Source organism: Coturnix japonica, chromosome 3, assembly GCF_001577835.2.
Source record: "Coturnix japonica isolate 7356 chromosome 3, Coturnix japonica 2.1, whole genome shotgun sequence".
Lineage (NCBI taxonomy): Eukaryota > Metazoa > Chordata > Aves > Galliformes > Phasianidae > Coturnix > Coturnix japonica.
In genome coordinates, this window is record NC_029518.1 from 34,920,260 (window position 1) to 34,940,639 (window position 20,380).

General features: G+C 39.1%; 1 protein-coding gene across 3 annotated transcripts in view; it reads left to right on the forward strand.

The window, feature by feature from the left end:
• Nucleotides 1–20,380, forward strand: part of PCNX2 (pecanex 2) — a 133,460-nt gene that overhangs the window by 6,808 nt on the left and 106,272 nt on the right. For 2 of the 3 annotated variants that reach the window (XM_015857877.2, XM_015857878.2), the window contains exons 4-8: nt 2,055–2,091; nt 2,563–3,840; nt 11,828–11,975; nt 12,144–12,289; nt 13,574–13,667. In XM_015857877.2, the coding sequence (XP_015713363.1) occupies nt 2,055–2,091; nt 2,563–3,840; nt 11,828–11,975; nt 12,144–12,289; nt 13,574–13,667 (1,703 nt within the window). Of the gene's footprint in view, nt 1–337; nt 401–2,054; nt 2,092–2,562; nt 3,841–11,827; nt 11,976–12,143; nt 12,290–13,573; nt 13,668–20,380 lie in introns of those variants that run through there. The other variant, XM_015857879.2, reaches the window with a different exon arrangement.

Consider the following 20,380-nt stretch of genomic DNA (forward strand, 5'->3'; position numbering starts at 1 on the left):
AAAATAACAGTTCAATATTTGAAGAAAACATAACTTCTAGATTTAAATCAGGTTTTATCTACAGAAGGTTGAAAATACATAGATTCCACACTATTGGCTATGCTTTCTAAATCACTTAGTGTATGAAGTGATGAAAGTGATGTTTGTAGATGTTATTTAAGAAAGAGATATTCATGAGAAGTTTGAAGAACAAAGATGAGTCACAGCCTGAACCACTGATTGATCACCTGAGGCAAGCTCTGAGTCAGCCACAGGTGAAGGCAATTCAGCTGTGTGATGAGTGGGTGGAGCCTGAGTGCAGCTCTCCTAGACCCCATTTAAGGGCTGACCCCCACTAGGGAAGGATCTCTTTCTGGTGATGGCTCCTGTTGGAGTTTTCTACTGTGAGCCTAGGACACGGGTGAGCATTTCATTAATCTTTGATTATCTCTCCCCTGCGATAATATTTCAAATTATACAACCTGTAAAATGCCAGCCTAACCATGCCACTGTGCTAACTGTTCGTTTGTTGATTGTACAAAAGTGTACAAAAATTAGGAAACGGAATGAATGTTATCTGTGTAATCTTCAGCTGCTCCCCAAGTATACTGTGATAACATCTTTAATTATGTGATCCCATACTATTCTTTCTACAGGACTCCTGCCTCATTCAGTGCAGAGGATGGTTAGTGATCTCTGAATAAGTAGCTATTTGATACTTCATTGTCTTCATTTTTTTTCCCCTTTTGTGTCCTTATTTACTTCAAACTATTGAGTCAAAAGTATTTCCTCATTTCCTGGAGTGTTTCTACCTTTTTGTAGCATCTGTATGATTCACAGACATTAACAATTTTTCTTTTATGAGAAAAAGTATTTTCCACCTTGTTTCTGTCCTAGTCCCCAATATTCTGGTATTTGTCCAGTCAACAAACTAATTTTTTTCCCAGGGAACTTGTCTGAGTCTCCCATTTCTGAACATGTAGATTGAGCCTAATCAAACCCAATATCCTCTTCCTGCTGCCAGGCTATCACTATGAGATTGTAAAATGTAATAATTATTTCCTCTTAATTTTGGTGCATGTCAGCCTGAGGTGATCCATGTTATTTTTTCCCAGTAACTTTTTGCTAGTTCTCCATTCTGGTTCTTGTTCCTAAAATGTTTCTCTGCAGTACTGTGTAGCTCAGGGCTCTTCACTGCATAACAGATGCTGACCTGCTGATGAGAATCCAGAAAAGGGCCACTGGCAGTAATGACTGGGATTGGATGTATGAGGGCAGGCAGATCTATGTAAGACTAGAAGAATGTAGAGTCTTCACCTTCCTAATGAAGGATATGGGGAGGACTGAGCACACTCAGAGGGTACAAAGTGAAAGACTAAGAGACAGTGAACAAAAGTTTTATTTTTTTATTTTTTTAACTGGAAGTGTGGTCAAATACTGGAAGCGATTGTCCAAAGTGGCTGTGAAATCTCCATTCATGGAGATATTCAAAGCTCTACTGGAGATGGCTCTGAGCAACCTGCTCTAACTGTGTCTGCCTTGAGTGTGTGTGTGTAGGGGGAAAGGCTTTGGGCTAAATGACCTCTGTAATTTCCTTGCAATCTGAATGATTGTAGGATAACTGAATGGCTTTCTCCTCTAGCTCTTCATGGAGAAATTGCTACCAAGGACTGGAGACCAAACTTTTTCAGCTACTTGTTTTTAAATCACTAAAATGAGAAGTGGAAAAGATGAATGTATTCTACTCCTAAACTATTTTAAGAAGGTCTGGGTCAGGCACTGCAGAATGTTTTCAAAAATAAAATCTTCACTTTTCTTTCTCCCCAGATATAACACACACAATTGCAATGATGCATTTTGGAGCATGTCTGTTCTATAACCATCTCCATCACCCACCCTTTGCATTTTGTGGGAGATACACATCCAAATTTCAATGGTGTTTACCAAATACTGGTACTGTAATTAACCTTTGATTAGTTAACTACTGCATTGATCTGTTGCATTACGTCTATTTCTTTTCTTCCAACATAATTTAATACATAGCCTTACCAATTTTGTGTGGTTTTTGTTTTTAGGACCTGCCAACACGGGAAACTATTGAAGATCTTAAAGGTATCTTAAAGGCATTATAATCCCCTTTGAATTTTTATTTCATCCTTATTTGCCATAAACAAAATTATAAATAAATAAAGACACAGAAGACCCTGCAGCATGATCCGTCATGCTTCATGTTAGCATCTGAATGGCAAAGCTCAAGGTAACAAAATCTCAAGGGAATTCTCACAGAAGCTTTCTTAGCTGTCAGCTGAGCTGTTTGGACCACAGCCTTTTGGTGAGAATACCAAGTAGCTTTCCCCATTTTTGATATAGAGAGATTAAAGAGTTTTTCTCCCATGCTGTTGGGATGCTCCGTGTCTCTGGGATCCATTAAAAGAGGAAGCCAGTGTTCAGGTAACATCTTAAAGCCCTTAAACGTCTTCTGACTGCAGACTTCTTTACAGTTTTTGCTAACTAAGGATTTTACCTTGATAATGTAAAGTCATCCTGTTTGTGAAACCTAATTTATGTTATGTCTTTTGATAGGGGTTACAGTATTAGAAGACCAGTCTGTACCACCAGTTTCATCTACCTCACCTGGTATTAAAGGAGATGTATTACCAGTTTCCTTAGCCTCTGCTTCAGGCTCTACAACATCAGCAATAGTGACAAAACCAGCTGCTGTGGAAACGCTTTCTGGACCTGGAGTAAATCAAAGCGGAGAGGATGAGCAACGTGGATCACAAGTTATTCACATGGACAAAGATATAGCTAAAAATTTATCTAATATCTCTTCATTGCAAGGTGATGTTTTAAGAACTGGAGTTTCTTTGGAACCGTGGGACAGTGAAAATTCAGTTACTTCAGACCATTCGAGTAATCTGAGAAGTCACAAAAGAGAGAAATTAGCAGATGGCTCACTGCAGGCAAGCTTTACCAGTAACTGCCCACAGTGCAGTGCTTTTGCAACCAAAGATCCTGAGCTTGTGGAAAGTTCTTGCAGTGCTGATAGTACCAATGAAGACCTTGACTGCTCGGATAGTGAGACTGCTGTTGCAATTGTTGACAACTCTCTTCCTGGAGACCAACTGTGTGAACCCATTAAAATTGTCATCACAATGAGCAGCACACCAAACAGCGCCCTCAGTGACCTAGCAGACTCTGTCCATCTGAGGGCTCTGGGTACCGAGCGAACAAGCTCAGCTCTTGAATCTGGTATAGTCACAGCAGATTGGCAAAGTCAGCAGACCAATGAACAGCTCAGAATTCCTGTTATAACTTTTGATTTGTCTGATGACAGCAAAGGTAATGACTGTCCAGAAATTAGTGAAAGTGAAAGAACTCCAGAAATGTTGAGGACAGATCTGTCATCCAACCATTGCTCTGGCTATGAGTCTGGTGATGCAGTAAAAGAACAGAGCAATCCAGTAAATGCCCATTCGGAAACAAACACTTATTCAGATCCAAATCAGAAGAATGCTTCTGAAAATGTCCAAAATGTGGGTTTGAATTCAAAAGAAGAACTACAGAGCCTCGATCCTCAATCCTGTAGAACTGCTCATGAAAAGAGGCACATGCGGGTGCTGAGTGTAGACAGTGGGACAGATGTGCTTTTAAGTAAGAATTCTGTGGAAATGTCTGACAAAGAGAAGACGTTACCAACTTCTAAATCTGATCTAGAAGCTAAAGAAGGACAGGTGCCCAATGAGTCTAATTTTCTAGAGTTTGTCTCCCTTCTGGAATCCATTAATACCTCAAAGATGAAGGCATCTAATCAGTCTACTGTCAAAACAGAGGTTACAAAAGAAAACATCTCTGCTGGAGGTATGATGCATGATTTACAACTTTTGGAATAAGAAAGTTGAGATTAGTTATGTTGTTTATAGCAGCTTGCCCTGAGATCCACAGTAGAGTGAATACAGAGACAAGAACTGGTTTTGTTATTAATCAGTAGAAGGCTGGGCTTGGTTGGAACGGGGTAATTTCATGAAAGTGTGTCAGCTGAAGTTTCTGTTGTTTTCTTAAAGACACCTTTGGAAAAAGCTAATGTTAACCTCAGTAGGTGTTTAGTATTTAGTGTTTAATGTTCTGTGCCAGAATACCTTGCATCTGACAGTCCTGGACTGTGGAAAAATCAAAAAGAATTCTTAAAAATCTTGTGTGAAAGCTTTGGACTTTCTCTTACAAGGTGCATGTTGAAGAGTCATCTGTGTGTGTCTGATTAAGTAGCAAGCTGGATTTGTCACTAGTGGGGGCAAAACCTCTAGCTAACTCACGTGTGTGTGGTGTCATCTTTCTCTACAGATATCTGTTGTTTTATAGTTAAAAATAAAACAAGCACATCCCTAGTGTGTTTCTCGGTAGGTAAGAGTTTTGATATTTAGTTGCTGAAGGTGAAAATATTTGGGCTTAATGGAAGGAAATTTGTCAGTGGGGTTTATTGAAAACCTTAGTTATTTTAGTGGAAAATAGTATCTTTCTATACATTTTTCCATTTTATAAAAAGAGTTATCTTTAAAAAGAAAGGGGGGAGGGGAGGGAAGCCTCCCTCAGTTCATTTTCAAACCTGTATGAAATCCAGTTTATCATTCTCAAATAGGAATACCTGGTTTTATCCAACATTTTCCTTGCTGTTACCAAGTTCTGACCCTTTTCTGTTAGGAAGGAGCATTATTTATAATATCTTTAGCAACTGTGTAAAGAAGACTAGAAGGCCTGTTTTGTGAGGGTGCTAGATGAGGTACAGTAGAGCTGTGTGGAGTGTGGAAGTACTTGCTGAGTGATTCGGGCCAAAGTAAAATGAGACAGCCTATATTCTCTTCCAAGATGTTCTCTAAACTTTAGATGCTATAATAGATGGTTCTAAGGCAGCCTTAGAGGAAGCAAACTAAATGCCTGTTTTGCATTGAACTTGGGGAACTTTCTGATGCCCAGCAGTACAGCTTCTCTCCATGTCAAAACAGCATCCTTTTCCATAGGTTGGCTCTCAGACATTTGTTTACCTCACTCCTCCCCTCTATAAAACTTTCAGTATGTGGGAAACACACTGGTGATTTCAGAATGTCGCCTTTATAGAAGTAAATGGCTTTTGGAAGAATGCCTTGAGTAATATGAAAGGGGAAGACTGCCTCTGTAAAGGAAAGCAATGGCTAATCAGAATATATCAAGTTATCCATGAATTCCATGATGACACAGAAAACAAACTTGATTCGTGTATGTATGGTTATTAGATTTTAGATCTGGCAAACTAAATTCTTTTTATTCAAACCTAAAGGCCTTGAGAAACATAAGGATTTAACACCTTTCTTCAAACCAATTTGGTATTTGAAGTGGCCAAATGTGCGTTCCTTACCTTTCCATTCCCTTAACTCCAGTTCCTGACAAATGTTTAGACTTAATATGTGTGCAGCTAGGCTGTCCTGTGCATTTCTAGGGCATGTTGAGCTGTTTCAGGCCCAGCAAGTGTCCTCCTGGATAGGAGTGTGATACTGCAGTGGATTCTGTCACCGTGTGGTGTCTGTAGACCTTGTATTGGCTCTGCAGGGAAAAGGCTACTCAGCCCAAACTTCTTAAGCTGGGGAGATGTAGTTCAAAGACAATTGCTATTTACAGCAAGTAGGCTTTATTTATTTTCCTGCCTAGTCAGAATGTACTCTTTGCTAAAATATATTACTGTCATTACTGGCAGCTTCCCTGCAGTAAGATTTGATTTTAGGAATGAGAAAGCCTCTAATTTGTTTATAGCCTTGCAATTACAAATGTGCTTTTAACAAAAGAGCGTTTTAAAGCAGATCTGAATAAACATTTATTCCTGCTTTAAAGTGGTTTGTTCAAAAAGAAATATAATAGAAGGGAGGCAAAAGGCAAAGCTACGCACCCGTTGTTTTGAGGGAGGAGGTTGTTTGTCTTCTTGTTTCTTTATTCTTTTGACCTTGTAAACCACTTAATTGGCAGAAGATAATAACAAATGTCTAGTCCAAAGGAGCATGAAATGCATCTCATGAAGGTGTTCGCTGAGAAATGTGAAAAACTTGGCAGGTTCCTGGAAGGCTGTTTATTTGGAGCTGCAGGGAAGAAGGCTGATGTTTTGCATAATTTGGAGAAGGCAGGAAAACTTGTGAATCAGAACAGTCTTGAAAGTGAGTGAGTGAATGTCGTAGATGGTTCTTCGTTTGATGTGTGCACCCTCCACACGCTTTTGAATTGTGTGGAAACAGAAGTTGCATCATCTTAACCCAGCAAACCTTTTGCCAGTAGGCAGCTCAGTAAAACACAGTACAAGAAAATAAAAGCGTTCTTAATGCTGGCAGGGATGCCAGATTTGATGTGTTAAGTACAGGATGCAAAAAAGCCAGCTCTTAAAAGCTGCTGCTGTTCTGTTGACATAGTATCTCTTCTATGTCGTGAGAAAGTACCACTGGAACTTGCTAAAAATGACTTCTGGGCCATTGTCCTTCCAGTTCTGAATCAATTTTTCACCGCCCTCATAATGAAAGCCTATGGAAGGGCAACTGCAAATTTTCTGTACCCTTTGTAGGGAAAGCTGGCCTTATGGGTCTGCTTTGGGTCCTCCTGCCCTGCTGGGAGCTGCACACCTGATCTGTGCAGGATAAGGGCCCACGTCACCTCTGCCATAAGTGACTTGAAATCTGGGACAGTGTTATCACCAGGGGACAAAGCCAGCTGTGGGAGTGGTGGGGGCCTGCATGGCAGAACCTGAACAGGGGCCATCTGCCCTGAATTGAGATGTTTTTCAGGCTCTTTTTAGAAAAGGCACTCATCATTCTGGTCAGTGCATAAACCACAACCTTGAGTGAGTTCTTTTGGATCCCTAGCAATTACACTGCTCCTATAAAAAGCTAAGATGTACTTAAGTGGATATTTTTAGACGACTCAGTTTTTCCCCCCCACGTTTAAGAAAGAGAGCTACAGCCTGCTTTATAATCAAGGGGCAGAGGAATGTTGTGCATCAAGCCATCGGTCCCAACAACAGCTACAATATAAGGCTGGGGCAGGGGAGCAGGTAAGAGGCACCTGGAACACCAAGCCACTTCAGATGGCGGCTGGGGAGCTCACTTTGCTCAGTGTGACGCATAGTCTGTAAACAGGTTTCACAGGCTGTGACCTAAAAATTTCAGACTTTTTAAGTGGTGTTAGTGTGTTCAAGGACAAGGCTGACACCTGTAAAGAAATTATGGAGCTATTTCAGAGGTTGATGTTCTGACATTGTTAGCTTTAATGATTCAGTTACTTACCTGAGACCTCAAAAACCATGGTTTTATTCCCAGCTCTGTTACTGGCCTTGTTGATTATTTTGAGCAAGTCACTTCTGTGCTTAAGTCTCCCTGTCCTGTAACAGGCACAGTGAGTACCAGTAGCTTTTTCTGCTGCTTCAGGATTAATCTGGTAATCCTGATTAATGGATAATCCTATGAGTTTCTTCACTGCCTGAAGTAAACCTTTATAGCAATTTGTGGACTGCATCAGATTTGCTGACCATTGCTGATGCTTGGGGGTGGCCAGCTTTACTACTGTGTTTTTGTTGGGTTTTTTTTATTGTTGTTTAAAACATATTTCTAGCATAGTAGGCAAATGTGAATTGTGGATAAAGTACATAAACTTCATTGGTATCCGACATTTTGGCTTGCTTGGGCTGCATATGAAGTATATAGTATAGCTGATGTTTAGAATTAACAAAACTACTCTTAAAAATGTTTTTTAATTACAACGTAGGAAAGGACAACAAAAATGTAAAACAAGCAGGTTGGACTCATGCGAGGTTCTTCTAAAGCTGAAAGGATGAAGGAAGGTTTGGGAATGTTGATTAAATTGTCTGGTTTTAGTCTTTGTAATATGTTATCCACAGATATGAAGGGGAGATATCATTAGTTGGAGAGCTATTTCATCTGAGTACTGACAAGAGCAGAGTGACTAAAGTTATTTCTGCAACCAAGCAGGGAACAAATGCAGTTCAAAGTGAAACTTTCTATTTTGGAGCTTAGTGTTGTGGGAAGAAGTAGGTTCTGCAACAGCAATTAAAGAACAGACGAGGCTTGGGCTTAATTAGCTTAATTCTGCTTGACCAGATTTCAAAACAGATGGTGTTTGAAATTATGACAACAGTGGCATTTTAACTTGCAAGATTGAGTTGTGGAGATTGGAATGGGGATATGCACGTAAAAGACAAGGGAAAAACATCTGGAAGACAGGAGAAAGGGCACGAAACGATAAAAAAAAAAAGTGCTGAATAAATTTTACTGAGCAAGGAAATTTTATTAAAATTACCTAATAAAATTTAAGGAGGTGTTAAAACAGAGGCTTCAAATAGTTGTTTTATTTTGATTACTGTGTTTACAAAGGCTGTACCCTTCAAACTGGATAGCTGCCGTCAGACTCTTCCCAGTGGTCTTGGTAAGGATTTTACCAGGTTATATGTTACGTTCAACCAAAATATAAGACATACATACAGACTTCCAGCTAGATACCTAGGTGGAAGGACTCTTCTTCACCACCCTTCCCCAGGCATGATGTAGCTATAGAATTGTAGAATATCCCGAGCTGGAAGAGGCCTGCAGGGGTCATTGAAATCAACTCCTGGATCCACCCAGCATCACCTGAAATCCACACCCTCTGTCTGAGAGTGATGGTCAAACACTGTCTGAGCTCCAGCACTCGGGGCTGTGCCCACCGCCCTGTGGTGCAGACCCTGTCCCCAACCCCACTGCCCCTCCCCTGGCACAGCTCCATGCCGTTCCCTCGGGCCCTGTCGCTGTCACACAGAGCAGAGCTCAGCGCTGCTTCTCTGCTCCCTGTGAGGAGCTGCAGCTGCCATGAGGCCTCCCCTCAGCTCCTCTGCTCTGGGCTGACCACACCTAGGGGACTCCTCAATACTACCTGCCCTCCAGATCTTTCACCATCTTTGCAGCCTCCCTTTGGACACTCTAGTAGTTCTCTGTTCTTTTTGCACTCTGGTGCCCAGAACTGTGTGCAGTACCATTGTGATGGATTTTGGTACTTGAGATGTGGTGCATAGCTTCCAGATCTGCAACTGAGGTGTTTGCTGAGCCTGGGGCTTCTGCTGGCCCAGCTACAAGTACACCAGAGCTATGGAACAGTTATGCTGGCTTCATGTCTTGCCAAAGGCCATAGTGAATGTGCAGCTGTGCTATGTGTTATGCTTTTACTCTTCTTTTGGTTGTGGTGAGTGTTTTTCCTGGTAACTTAATGTTAAGCTTTGCAAGGAAACATTTTGGTGATGTGGAGCTGGTTATGCAGCCTGGCAGGACACTCCTTGTCTAGACATCCCTATCTCTCTTTAAATTCTGAAGGTGTAATTCACTTGGAAGAAATAAGTGCTTATGAAAACTAGTCAAAACCCATAGGGCCTATCTGTCCAGTGCTGGAAGTACTCATTACTGAGGTGCTGACTGATTGGCATATGAAGCCTGTAAGAAGCAGGACTGTTTATGTTTTTACTATCATGACTCTTTACTACTGCAGGAAAAAAGTCTGAAAGGCTTGTGGTTTGGAATGAGGAAGAGAGTCATTTTCTGAAACCACTAGATAATCAAATTAGAAAAATCTTTTTGTTTCAACCCTAGAGCCAGTTTTGGGCAATGTGAGACCAATTAGATTTTACAACCATGGTTTCTGATCTCTATCAGTTATTAATGCTTGAACAGCCCAAACCTTTGGCAAGATGATTTTGATGAGATGTCTGTGGCTTCTGGTAGTTGCATGATTTAGAGGATGCTGCAGTAGTTCATGGTTAAATAAGATAAAGGTGATGCTTAAGATGATGCTAAAATTGTTGAATAAGAAAGAAAGAAAAGCCCACCAACCAGTTGTTGTTTTGTTTTGTTTTTTTCGTTTGTTTGTTTTAATAAGAGAAAGTAATTCTGGAAGGCCCGTTAAAGTTTGTCTCCCTGTATGACAGACACAAAGCTTTTCCCTAAACCAGGCTTATACTCACTGTACTGCACAAGAAGCCAAAGTCCTGTGTGCTCCACAGGAAATCCCTTAGAGGTTTCCTTTAGAAAAGGAAAATCTTTATTTTAGAGATGCAAGACCTGGAACGTTTTCAGTGTTCTAATGACATTTTAAATTTTTTTTTCAGTAGGAGCCAAATGAGCTGCTGTTTCAAGCAAGAGTTATGTTGTGTTTTTATTTCTACTGCTCCTTCAGCCCTGTCTAGTTAGGCTTGTGGTTGTGGTCTGTGGCCTTGGTGACGTTCTTCACATTTGGTACTGCCTGTTTTGCATTGCGCTAAGGGCCAAGACCTGCTGGGGTCAAAATGTGGTGGTACACTTGAAGTTGTTCTTATTCTTCTGAATTTTACTTTTCTTAATAAAAAGAATTGAGTAGGCAATATTTTCAGAGAGAAGGGATTCTACGATTGTGCAGTGAGGCTGAGGAGTTTGTGCAGGTGTCTGAGCCTTTAAGATTCTCAAAGGTTATGTCTTGTGAATTGAAACTGGTGTGGAGGTGTCCTAATTCCTAAGGGCAGGTAGGTTTATAGAAGGAAAATGTTGATAGAGCAGCTGGTATGGCTGGAAAATATCTCAGGTGGTCAGAAAGATCTGTGCATCCAAAAACCTGCCTGCTCTCTTGAATGGAATCCATTGGCCCAAAGAAAGATAGTACTTTTCTCTCTGGAAACCTTGAACCTATTTTATCCTTAGATTGTCTTAGCTATGATAGCACTGATTCTTGACTGGGAATTCTTGCAGGTAGAGGTGGTAATTCTTTTGAAAGGAAATGCAATTTAGCAAAGGAATTTCTGTGATTTTTTTTTTTTTCTTTTTTCCTTGATGATTATATTTCTTAGGCACTTAAGGAATAGATATTGCAAGAAGTCTAGGTAAGTACATATCTATATGCCTTGCTACATGTAAGAGGCACAGAATCTACAGGGCACAATGCAGCACCTCTAGCAGCACTTTTTTTTTTTTTCTAAAATATTTAGTTGTGTGACAACTTCTGGTGGTGATGAAGCCAATATTTGTTGCTCTTTAGAATCCTGCAGCGGAGGTGCAAAATGTTTTACTGTTCAGCATGAGCATAAGTAACTAAAAGAGACCATCACCTGAAATTTTCTGTATATAGAAATAAATGATATACCATTTATGTATAACTTGAAATAGGCGATATAAATTGGCATAGTCAGTGTAGTAGAAACAGAACAAGTCCATTGTGTGTATTTTAGAATCTATAGTTTAGTATTTTCCAAACATAAGGAAAGCTACTGTGAAATTGTTTAGCTTGTTTTTTTCTGTACTGCATCAGGAGTGTGACTGGCAATGAAGAGAAGCTGAGTAGCTATGTAGTTTCCATTGCAAATTCCAGCCTTAATTCCTTTGAAGATTCTTCCCTTCTTTTTGTAAAAGGGAGTAAGTGTAAAAGAATGTGAGGCAGTGCTGCTGCTTATCTGCTGTCAGTCAGTACTCATAGCTAGGAAACAAGCTGTGGTCTGACCAGAAGGCAGACTCTGATTGCAATGGATCAGGGAAGACTTCCTCTGGATGAAAAGAAGGAAAGCAGAAATTCCCACTTGTGTCCTTTGTATCATGCAGCCTGTTCTTGAAAAAATGCATTCACTTAGCCTTATCAGGTCAGAATATCTCCTCATCCAACATTCTCTGTAAGTTGTTTAAACGATATTCTATAAAGTCATGTTAATATTGTTCATAAAAACTAGTGTTTGCTGTTGTGTTTTAGCTTTTCGTTGAGGTATTTTTGTGCAGTTGTAATGAACAACACTCTTAATAGTCCTATGTGGAGAGTGGCACTACTTCACTGCCCTGTTTTCCAGATAGCCAGACGACAGAGAGAAAAGAAGAAGTGGTGGGAACAGAAAAGCACCGTGAGCAACTTCCTAAGCAGGAAAGATCAGATGTACAAAGCCAAGATCGTGCTAGTACTAGTCCAGTGCTACCAGAGTCTGCCAAATTTACAGCACTGTAAGGCCAGTTTACTTTACAGTTTTGTACTTCAAAGATATGATGTAATCTGTTTTGTTTCATTGAGTAGAAATGACATAAACTTTTAATTAACCTCTCTTTCTTTCTGTTTTATTGAGAACAAGAAAAAAGTTCCTCATAGTAGTTTTGAAACGTTTTTGTGTCAAGTTACCAGGGCAGCAGGCAAAGGCAGATAATCTACCGAGTAACTTCTCAGCAAGACAGTTCTGTCTTGCAAGTAATAAGTGGACCTGAGGCGTCTGTACAAGATGAGCTATCCGTGGATGCAATGCATGTGTTCATAGATGAAAATGGTGAGTTTCTATAGGTGGAATAATTGCAGTGTGTGAAGAAATTTCTGTAGAAAATTTTAGTCTTCCTAAGAGGATGCTTCTCATCTTGCCTGTTACGGATTGCATGTTTTCTGTGTGCATGGAAGAAGATGGCTTAGTCATATCAATAAATGCACTCTCGGATCAGCAGTAAATGCGCTCTCAGATCAGCAGTAACTAGAGTGTTCAAAATGCAGCCACGCGGATGTGAAGTTTGTACACCACCATACATACCAGAAGTTTATCTTCCAAATGTCATCCTCAAGAAGTTCAGGCACAGAGCCTTTGAGCTGGGAGGGGAGGGCAAAACCTTCCTTCTCTTTACTGTTGTCTTCTTCAGCTGAGTTTGAATTGGTGCTGGCTCAGGCTTAAATCTCTCTGATGACATTGTGGTTACTTTTGTTGAGAGTCCTGGTCTGCCTCCTCTTTCAAGTGAGTTAACTAGTGAACTAGTCTTAAGCCTATGCTTGGAGCAGAATTTCTCCATGGCTATTACTAGAGATTGAAGCTGTAACTTGTGTGATGGTGGTTTGTTTGAACTCTGCATGGAGCCCTGTGAGGTCCTGGCCAACACCTTTGAATTGCAGCCACTACACTTTCCCTTAAAGTTGCCTTCAAAACCAGTGTGAATGAGTATTCGTGGCAGCTGGGATCCTAATCCCAGTGTTGTTTTGTTTTTCTGCTGATTCCTCCAGGCCTTGCTCACAGCCCTGCAATTCCTTGTGTGCAGTGAGGCTGAGAGCAGCAAAATAGCATTGCCTCAGGCTTGAGTTTAACAGTCTCTTCATTTCTTCCTGATATGCAAAGGGAGAGTGCAGTGCCTTTGGTTTTAGCAGATTTTATTTTTTCACTGTTTTTACCTTTTCACCTCACCTTCTTGAGAAGAAAATTTCTTCTACAGTGAGCTTATATTAGTGGGTGGTCTTTCCATTTACCTTGTGTGCGTTTAAATGATGGTGGAGTCCATAAGCCTCTTATGAATATATTTCTATGAATGCTGTTTTGATTTGCTTTCTCTTTGCTATCATGGATTCTTGTGCTTATGGAAAAAGAGGTCAAAATTTCACTTGAATTTGTCTCATTTTCTGTAAAGTTTTCAGTTACTTAAATGTTAATTTGCTTAGTGAAATTTAAGACAAATGTAGTTTGCAAACTGAAAGCTGGTTTATATTTATACATGTACCTAATATTTTTTGGTTAAATTTGTTTGCAAAACAAATGATCATATCATGTAACTGACTTATTTTATATATATTTTTTCTGAAGGGGAAATTAGATCCTGTTATTTAAAGGCTGGCTGTCAGAAGGAAGGAAATTTTCGACATCAACTATCAAACTGTGATTGTATTTCAAATGCACAGTAAGTAAAACCTTATTTTTAGAAACTGAGTTTTCATTGCTGGATGCTATGAAGCAGATTTGAAAGATGTGTGTGAAACTGGAGAATAAATGTATTAACCTATTCTAAAGATGTCAAAGTATGCATTTTTATTCTGTACTAGAACAGCAATTGCTTTATAAGAATATTGGTGTGGAAAAGTGCAAATCAAAACCAGAACTAGCTTGTGTGATTTCCATTACTATCTGGGAATAGCCAAAGTCAAGTGTGGCAATATAAATGAGATTTGTGAATAAAACAAAGTAAGCGAGACTGTTACCAGATATTCTCTCAACCTTATTGTTTTACTTATTTCTCTTACCTGTTGGGTCCTATCAGTATCAGCTACTGACACCACTTCCTCTGAATTCAAGCAGCAGAGCCATTTAACTTTCATGGAATGTCTAATGGTAATTTGCCACTCTGAAAAAGATATCTGAACAATTTTCTCTTTTAAGGTCTTTTCAGAGTGATTGCACAAATCCCAGGCTTGCTACTGTGGTTTCTGCTGTCTGATGTGATATTATGTTATGCATGTTTGTAAAAAGAATTTTAATTAATCATAAGTATTTTTATTGAGTTATATGTTTTCCATATTGTTATAGAGTGTTAGCAAGAGTTAGGGGATGAGAGGGTTCATTGAATTAATAATAAATATTGTTCTTAAGGTTTTTGCCTTTCGGTGGAGACTTTTGACAACCTCAGGAATATGTTAAGAGTGTGCTAGTATTGTAGATAAAATGCTGTCATTAGGTAAATGAGAGTAATGCTCTTTATTTTCAGTGGATGAAGAAAAAAATATCTGAGTTCATCTGAAATGTTTTTGTTTCTTCAGCAAAATGGGAAAACAACCCATGGTAGAGTCTAGTTTCAATCAAATATCTTGGTTAAGAGTTATGTAACTCCTGTAACTTTTTTCTTCCCCTCTACCTAGCACAGAGTAATGCCCTCCCATCCCCTTCATCTAACTATGAACTGAATCTGTCCTAAATGCATAAATAGTTTCAGGTCTCCTGACAGCTTTCAGTTAACCTGTTTTTATCAAAAAAGGACAATCTTCCTTCTGTAGCATGCAGTCCTTCTAAATCTGTCCATCTATGGACATCTGTGTCATCTGTGGTCTTGCTGTACTACATTAAATGTGGGTCTTTAGTTTGTGGTTTGCAGATGTCTAGAAATGTGTACTGTATATAAAGGAGTCTGTTAAGTGTCATTAGTAAAAGCTAGTTCAGATGTTCTCTGCAGCTGTTTACATACATTTAACTTAGAAAGATCAGTACCTTTGTTGGAAATCTTTGAATAGAGGTGGTGGTTCAGACTGTAACAGAACAAACCAGCAAAGATCAGTGGCTTCCTACTGGTTTACTGTTTTTGTATAGGAACAGGAATGCAGAACACATGAGCTATTCCAAGAACAGCAGAGTAATGAAGGAAAGTACAAAGCAGAAATTCATGTTAAAAAAAAAACCAAAACCGAAAAAACTGGGAAGTAGGACCAGGAAACATGAAGCACGCCCAAAGCTGAGTTTTGCAAGAGCAGTTTGTAATATCATTAGATCAGAGAGATAAATTATAATTGTTGTTCAACTGGCAGTTTGTAGCATCAGTGCATAGACTGAAGGGTAGTTCGGGATGGAAAGGGTTTTCATTTTCAGTTGTTCACCATCAAGTAAGCTTGTATTTAAATGGTACTGAATGCCTATAGTCTACTAAAAATAGAGGAAAACTCTTATTGTCTTCCTTAAAAATGGCTCCGGAATGAGGCATCTCTCCTTCCCCATTCCCTCCTACTTCCACCAGCAGGCATGTGCAGCACTTAGCGTCAGCTTAGTTTCTTGTCCATAGTTAAAGGTAAGCCAAATAGTCACAGTTCTCAGCTAAAGTTGTTTTCATGATAGAAGAAAAAGGCAAGTACACAGACTAAAGCAAAGCACAAGGCATAATCAGTGTTTGCTTCAGTTAGTCTCTATGTCTATGTGGAGAGCTCTCCAGAGACATTACTCAAGGGTAGGACCTCCTTTGAAAGAGATGTTTGTTAAGTTTAAGTGATAATATTGCATTCCCCACATCAGTAGCAAGTCATGTCTTGAGCTGTCATTGTGAAGGTTAGGAGGACTTCCTGGTATAACTTACATACCTCATGTGCTTGTCTGTCACATTGTTCATTGTGTTGTGAAAGAAGTCTGTACCAACAGGAGATGCTACTGTTATGAAAGGGTAGTTGAGAAGAGACATGAAACACAACTCTGTCACGTCCTTAGCTTATCTCCAGACCCATCAGAAAGTTAAACTAAAGGTAAGACAATAACTCTGACAGTGCTTTTAGACAAGGAAAAAAAAAAGATTTGTGTATGCAAGCAATCCAAATTCAATTTTATGAGCTAAAGGGATGTGGGAGAAAATTAATGCCTGGATATGAGAGGGTTCCATCTTCACTAAACAGCAGAACTAGAGTTCTGATCTCAGTGAGCCCAGGTTTCGGAAGCTTATGGAGAAAACAGTTAACATAGATCTGCAGTAGAAGGTATAAGTTTTTAAACATTTTTCACCCATCGTGCTCTGTCTCCAGTGCTTAGATAAAGCTTCTCCTAAAGCAAAACATCAAACTGAGTTGAGCCAGCGAAGCCCAGGTGTGTGTGTCCTGTGTCCTGATGCTCTTCCTTGAGAAGACTTGGAGATGTTGGCCCAAGGTGGGTGGTGACAAGAGGTCTTTTGCTCTGGAGCTGTTGGTAGAAGCAGAAGTGCAGAGGTGCCAGCACACATGGGACTGTGGCACTTTTTGTGTAGCAGTGCAGTTCGGAAAGGGGATTTTATTAGGGAGTATGAACTGGTTGGTCCAGGTTAATTTAAGTGACATGTGAATTGGCCAAAGGTAAATACCTTTTGAATAAGTCAAGCAAATCTGGATAAAGTATTTAAGTCTATGAAGTATTTAAATATTACTTGAAAGAAGCCATTAAATAAAGCCTTGAGGCAGACTAACTAATGATTAACAATCTTAAATTCAAATTATAACTCACTATTACTGTCTATTGAATCCCACTGTTATCTGCTCCAGCAGTAAAGCCTTAACCAATATGGCATTTCACAACAGCAATTAATAGGGATTGTAATCAAAGTAATATTTCTGTGGCCTGTGAACATTTTAATCTGATCCTCTTGGCATGGCTTCTGAAATCCATTTATCACAAATAATGCGAAGTCTTAACATTACCACTTTCTCACAAAACTGGTTTGGTGTTATGATTTTTTTTCTTTGTTCTTTGCTTTTGTGTGCTTCTTGCCCTTTCTTGGTGTGGAAGGGTTAGATGGACAACCTGAAAGAATATAAATGGATTAAAATATGCCACAGAAAATACATATAAGTTTGAAGGACTAAAGCTTGCTTTCTGCAGGAGCTCCCTGACTTTGGAAACAGTATTGTTATATGGGATTAGCTGATTTCAAATACTGTCATGACTTCTTTTTGGCTTTACTCTATAGTGACATGGTCTTGAGCTTATCAGGGCTAATGTATATTCCAGTAGATATTGTAGTAGTTGGACTTATAGAAGTCGTTACCTCTGCTGTCAGTCCTGGAAACTTTCAGAGCTTCTAAACATGAAGTAGTCTTAATCATTTCTAAAATGATATCTTGGGAATTAGAATTGTTTCAAATTAGTTTCCTATTTGTGTTTCACCAGTCCAGCTTTTAAACAATGTTGATAGTTACATTTAAAGGTAATCTTTACTTTGTAATGATTGTATGTGCATACACACATGCACACACATACAGATTTGTTTTCCCCATCTTAAACCTCACTTTGGCAGGTGATTCTTGTTGCTGTATTTGGTAAGTTACTTAAACATTGGCAGGTAGCTAATCAATTGTCCAATTACTGTCCATGTAATGACCCTGACCGTACTTCTGACTGTTGTCTTGCCAGAAGCACCTCTTGCCAGCAGTCACTGGAATGGATTCCCTGCAGAGCTAATTGCCTCTAAATTTGATGCTCCCATTACCTTGCCAACTTCTCCTCTAGCCATAAATTGCTTTGTGACAGACCTCAACATGAGAGAAAGTGCAAACTCTATTCTAAGTTCACGAATTACGTTAGAAACCACTTACAGAAAGGCCGTTTGGATCTATTTTGGACTTAGAAACTTGAAAAATCTTCTTCTAACCCATTGCATTATGTTCTTTAGCAACCTTTGTTTCCCCGTAGTGAATTTTTCATATTTCTGTGCCATGTGGCTTAGGTGTGTTGTTGGATTTTGGGATTGCAAAGGAGGACAAGGAAGTTCACATTTGTGTTGGACTGGATATAATAATATCCTTTAAAACATGAAGTGAAAAAGGTGTCCAAGTTAAACCATTTTTAGAGATTTATACCTGGTTTTGGACCGGTTAGAAAGAAGTTGGAGTTAGTATTACCAATTAGAAGGCATCATTTTGATGCTTCCTTTCTGTCTGCTACTGTGTGACAGAGCAGGTGTTTCAAAGATATTTTGTTAACTACCTTGAATGTCTTTTGTAATTAAATAACTGAAGCAGTTGGATAATCATTCAAAAAGATAAATATTGGCTATCATGTTACCTAGGAATTATGTGTATAGTGGCTCATAAGTATCAGTGAAAATATAACCCCTAAAGCTACAGTAATCATAGTAGTAGCATTAATAATTTCCACATCAGTAGTGAGATCTGTCCTCACTAAGAGAGTCAGTAGTGTCATAAGACATCTATCAATGCCAGTGCATGAATTATACTGCAATTGGATACTTGTTGTACCAGGCTAATCTGTTTTTCAACTGTTTGACTGCTTTTCTGTATGTCCTTGCAAACTGGAGGTCTTTTTCAGAAGGTCGGACAACCTCTAGTGTGTTTGTGTACATATCTGTATTAAGAAAAATGTGTCTCTATTTGTTATCTCTCATTAACATAGCTTTCCCCAGTGTATGTTTAAAATACTGTTGCTCTTAGAATTCTATCTTTCTGAGTTACTTGGATGCCAGAGGTTGATCAATAGGCACATTACGCTTTCTGGTTTCACAGCTATGAAAAACTTCAACTCATGTAAGCTACTGCTGCTGCTTCTCCCAAGTGTCAAATGCTGAAATAATATACTGCCTGAATCTGCAGTGTACAAAATTTGCATATTTGAGTACTCGTTTTGATAATTAATACATGAGGTGTTCATTTTATAATTCAGTGGTGGAACTGAGGACCCTGTCCTTATCTGCTTTCCTAACTTAAGTTGCAAGGATGGTAAAAAGTAAGCTTACCTTAAATGTGAGGGCACTAATATGATCTGTTTTGCTTCCTACTGTTCAGTGTTATTGAATGGTTTTACTTGCACATAAATCCCTTGAAATGATCTAATGCTTATACATTCAGATTATTTGTTCTTTCTGCTCTGTCATTTGAAATAAATTTGATTGTGGATATCTACAAAGGAACTGCACAAAACTTCAGTGGTACTGCCTGAAGCAGATCACAGGCACAATAGCATGATGGCACTGCAAAACTCAGACGGTAGAATCATAGAATCCTTTGAGCTGGAAGAGACCTTTAAAGGTCACCTACTTCAACTCCCACGCTATGAACAGAGATGTGTACAGCACTATGAGAAGAGATTATTACATATCACCGGAGAACTTCCCAATGTAGGTTAATAGTAGGTGGTTACTAATATCTTGGCTGGCGTTTGAGCATTTTGCTGTGCGTCTTTTGTTTCCATTAAGTACCAAGCTTTGGTTTTTTTGGATGTGTGTGCAGAAACAGATGTGCTGTGGCTAACTGCACTTTAAAGAATACAGAGCATGGTCCACACAAAATCCCTATGTGAATATGTCCATCCCAACCTGGCAGTGCTTGCTATGTTGAAAAACAGATCTGGGTAGCTGCAAGGGAAAAATGTTCTTGTGGAATTTTCTTCTAAAGTAGAATGAAGAGCTACTTCTTGAGAAAAGGCCAGTTTTCTTTCCCAAGTGAAGCATTAGTTTTCATCAAGTCAACTGGAGCTGACTCCTCACAAGCTGTAGAAGCATTTGTCCATTTTTATTTCTTTCCAGAAACACTTTATATTTTATTTCATAGTAATACAATTAATGAGGATACCATTTGAGCCCATTTCCTTCTTTCCCATATCAAACTCCTGAGAAGAAAACAATACTGAAATCTCAAGCTTGTGCAAGATGATGTCATTATACACCAGCATTGATTTTGAAGTTAATAGAGCTGGTGTCTATTGAGAGCAATAGTAATGTTTGCTGACAGCAATTCAGCTTTGTGATGCTGAACTATTTGATTCATTCACATACTTCGATAGGTTCATATGGTGGACCTCTTGTTGCAATTAATCATTTTGTGTCTGGCAACAGTCAGCGTTAGGAGGCAGATGTGCTGTATGCATGTAACATAAACTAGAGTTTAAAATAATTAAGGCCACAGAAATGGTTTTATGGTACAGAACTGAGAGCTTTAAAGAACTAGAGCAAAATGATTAGAATTGAATACTTCTGAGGGGGAAAAAAAACCCCAACATTAATATACAAGGTGCAGTTTCTCCTTCCTGCCTTGACATCTGAACTTTCACTTGAGATCTCTTGCCTGTATATGAACTGCCAGGCTGTATACCTTTTTAAAAAATAATGAAAAGATCAAGTTCATCTTCTCCTGCTTTCTTCATAATGTATCAGTTTTGTTATTTACA